This window comes from Pinus tabuliformis, chromosome 6 (assembly GCF_031772625.1).
Source record: "Pinus tabuliformis cultivar Carrire ecotype Pingquan chromosome 6, CPIR1, whole genome shotgun sequence".
In the NCBI taxonomy this organism is placed as follows: Eukaryota; Viridiplantae; Streptophyta; class Pinopsida; order Pinales; family Pinaceae; genus Pinus; species Pinus tabuliformis.
In genome coordinates this window covers 89395338-89398102 of record NC_142292.1, presented here as the reverse complement: position 1 = coordinate 89398102, position 2765 = coordinate 89395338, and the positions used below count along the sequence as shown (strand labels likewise).

At 34.3% G+C, this 2765-nt stretch overlaps 1 protein-coding gene across 1 annotated transcript; it reads left to right on the top strand.

Moving 5' to 3' along the window:
• The first annotated feature begins 1384 nt into the window (after positions 1–1384).
• LOC149257399 (uncharacterized) lies at positions 1385–1990 on the top strand. Its single transcript, XM_089371516.1, has one exon. The coding sequence runs from the start codon at positions 1385–1387 to the stop codon at positions 1988–1990; it is 606 nt and encodes a 201-aa protein (XP_089227642.1).
• The last annotated feature ends 775 nt before the right edge of the window (positions 1991–2765 follow it).

Below are 2765 nucleotides of genomic sequence, written 5' to 3'. Positions count from 1 at the left end.
TCTCCTCATGAGATTTGATCCCTCTCGAGCTTGGTAGATTCAGAGTTAAGATGGATCTACACCGGTTATAAAAAGAATTGATATATGAGTTAAACATATTTAAGAAAACCAATAACAAGAAAAGTAAAAGCAACAATAAAAAATAAGAGTTCAATTTCATGTAACACTTACCTCATGGTACATCTCACATTAAAAATATTTTAAAAAATCATAAAAAGTAGCTAAATTATAACTTTGTATTATTATTATTATTATTATTATTATTATTATTATAAATATAATTAATATAAGAGTTATACAACTTGAGTGGGCCTAATGATCAAGAGCATGTGTTTCTTCCTAAGAGGTCACAGGTTCAAAACTAGAGGGGGTTAGAGTATGTATGACTTTGTAGAATTAGTAGTCAAATCCTACATAGAGGTGGGTACTTTGTCCCACAAACAAGGGGGTATCGTACACCAATATGGTGTTTGGATTGGTGGTGACACTTGTAGTCATGATATTTTTTTAATTAAATTGAAAAGAAAAAGAAGCATAATTAACTTTGAGATAATGTCAATCCTCTATCTATGACTAACACTTGTGGTCATAATATTTTTTTAATTAAATTGAAAAGTAAAAGAAGCATAATTAACTTTGAGATCATTTCAATCCTCTATCTATGAATAATACTAAAATTATTTGATGGATATTTTGTAGAGAAAAAAATATCTTCCCTCTGAACTAGATTGTTATTAACATCATTATGCATAATTCTACAATTATATAACACCCATTTATATCTATTTATATAAAACTTTTACACCTTAAATGCATTTCGATCAAGGATATGTGTAAGTTAATCGATGCTCAACATGAAATTCACATATGGTGTTGTCACCTTATGAAAACAAAGTTCGAGTTGTAAAAAGAGTACCAAAGAACAGAGAAGTTTTCAACCATCTTCCAAGCCATAGAGGCTCTCAAAAATAAACTATACCCTCTCCAATGGATAGTTCTCGGAATAAGATTTATAACGGTAGGTGGAAGTCCAAAAATGGACTCCTGGATCAGAAGTTAGATCAAATTGAAGATACCCTTTGAAAGTCAGAAAACAAAGAAAAAATGGCTAAGGTTCAGGCTCATTGCAAATCACAATCAAGGCTTTTTTGAAGTAGCGATAGCGGAAAATAGTAAAATATGTTATCGGCCAATCGTTGTGAACATCACAAATCGGCAGGTCCAAGGCATAGCATATCGGCTCATTGACAATCAGCGGGTCCAAGGAAAGGAAAATCGACAATCAGAGGGTCCTCGGGCACAATATATTGGCTTATCGGCACTTGGAGGTCCCACATGTTGGACTTCCCACAATATTATGTCCCAGAACTAGGACTAGAAACTCATGATTTACTCCTTTTTGAGGCCTCGAAAATCATTGCCACAACATTTGGATAACCACCCAGTCCAAAGCTCTGCCATCCTTGCTAGTATTCCTGAGCCGGAAGGCCCTCCATCCTCGATTCAGCAGAAGGAATTCCTTATTAAAGAAGGTATTCCTTGGGCTTTCTTTGACGGGGCAGCACAAAACAACTACACTGGAGCTGGAATCATTATTCATCTTAGTCCCTCGCACTCTTTAAAAGCCTCAGTGGGTCTCGGGATGGGCACAAATAATTTTGCCGAGCTATCAGCCTTAAAACTTCTCCTTTGCTGGCTCATTCATAGACAAGTCCTCACAGTTCAGATTTATGGAGACTCTTCAAATGTTGTAAACTGGGTCAATGGAAAATATAGATGCCGGAATTATATGTTGATGCCTCTGTTAGAAGAAGTTCAAAATCTAAAATCTCTTTTTACTGTTTTCTCTCTTGGACATATTTACAGGGACAAAAATGATGAAGCAGACAGGTATTCTAAAGCAGGTTTACAACAGGCTGTGGGTTCGTGGCGGATAACAGAGCAGGTCCAGGATCAGATCCGTGAGACGGATCTGGCCCCTTACACATAATGGTTTTTTGTTTCATGGCTGTAAAGTGCTCCAGGATCAAATGGACATATTTTTTGGTACTGGCTGCACATGATATTTTTGTTTTTCTTATACTATCGCATCTCTCTCTTTCAAGTATGAAGAAACTCGACAGAAACTCTTGTTTTTATTATGCGGGTTGTTTTCCTTATAACAAGGAGACCCAGACACTATAGACAGCATTAAATATTTTTTTGATATGGCTGTTCAGGCCGAGCTCAGAAGAGCTTATGGTTTCTTTTTTTGTAAAAGACATGCTTGCTGACAACATGGAGAAGGATTGCTTATCTTTCTGCCACAAGCAGTTTTCTGCTGAATGTTCATTCATCTGATTGTAACTTTTTTATTATCATTAATAGAAAAGTTCGGCTTTTTTCTTCGGAAAAAAAAATGAATATCAAGCTAATGAAATAGTTCAATTAACTGACATTATGAATACTAGAACATATTCTATTAAGAGACCTCTTAATTGAAATAATCAACCGATAACATTTAGGAAGTACTTCACAAAATGATATTGATTGTTAAATCAATAATTTGAATAATTAAACAAGAATAAGAGGAAATAGTTCACAGCATATCATTATTTGTTAAATCGATATTAAAAGACAGATTCCTGAGTAAATAGTTTCTCAAAAATCAAAATTCAACACATAAGAGTAGAGATAAATAATAATATATGATTGAGACAAATTACTCATATGACAATAGTGCACAAATATGAATAAAATGACACAGTCCTGCCATTATAAAATGA

Excerpts from the sequence above, each read along its gene's own strand:
- LOC149257399 (XM_089371516.1), top strand. The coding sequence starts at position 1,385 with ATGATTTACTCCTTTTTGAGGCCTCGAAAATCATTGCCACAACATTTG.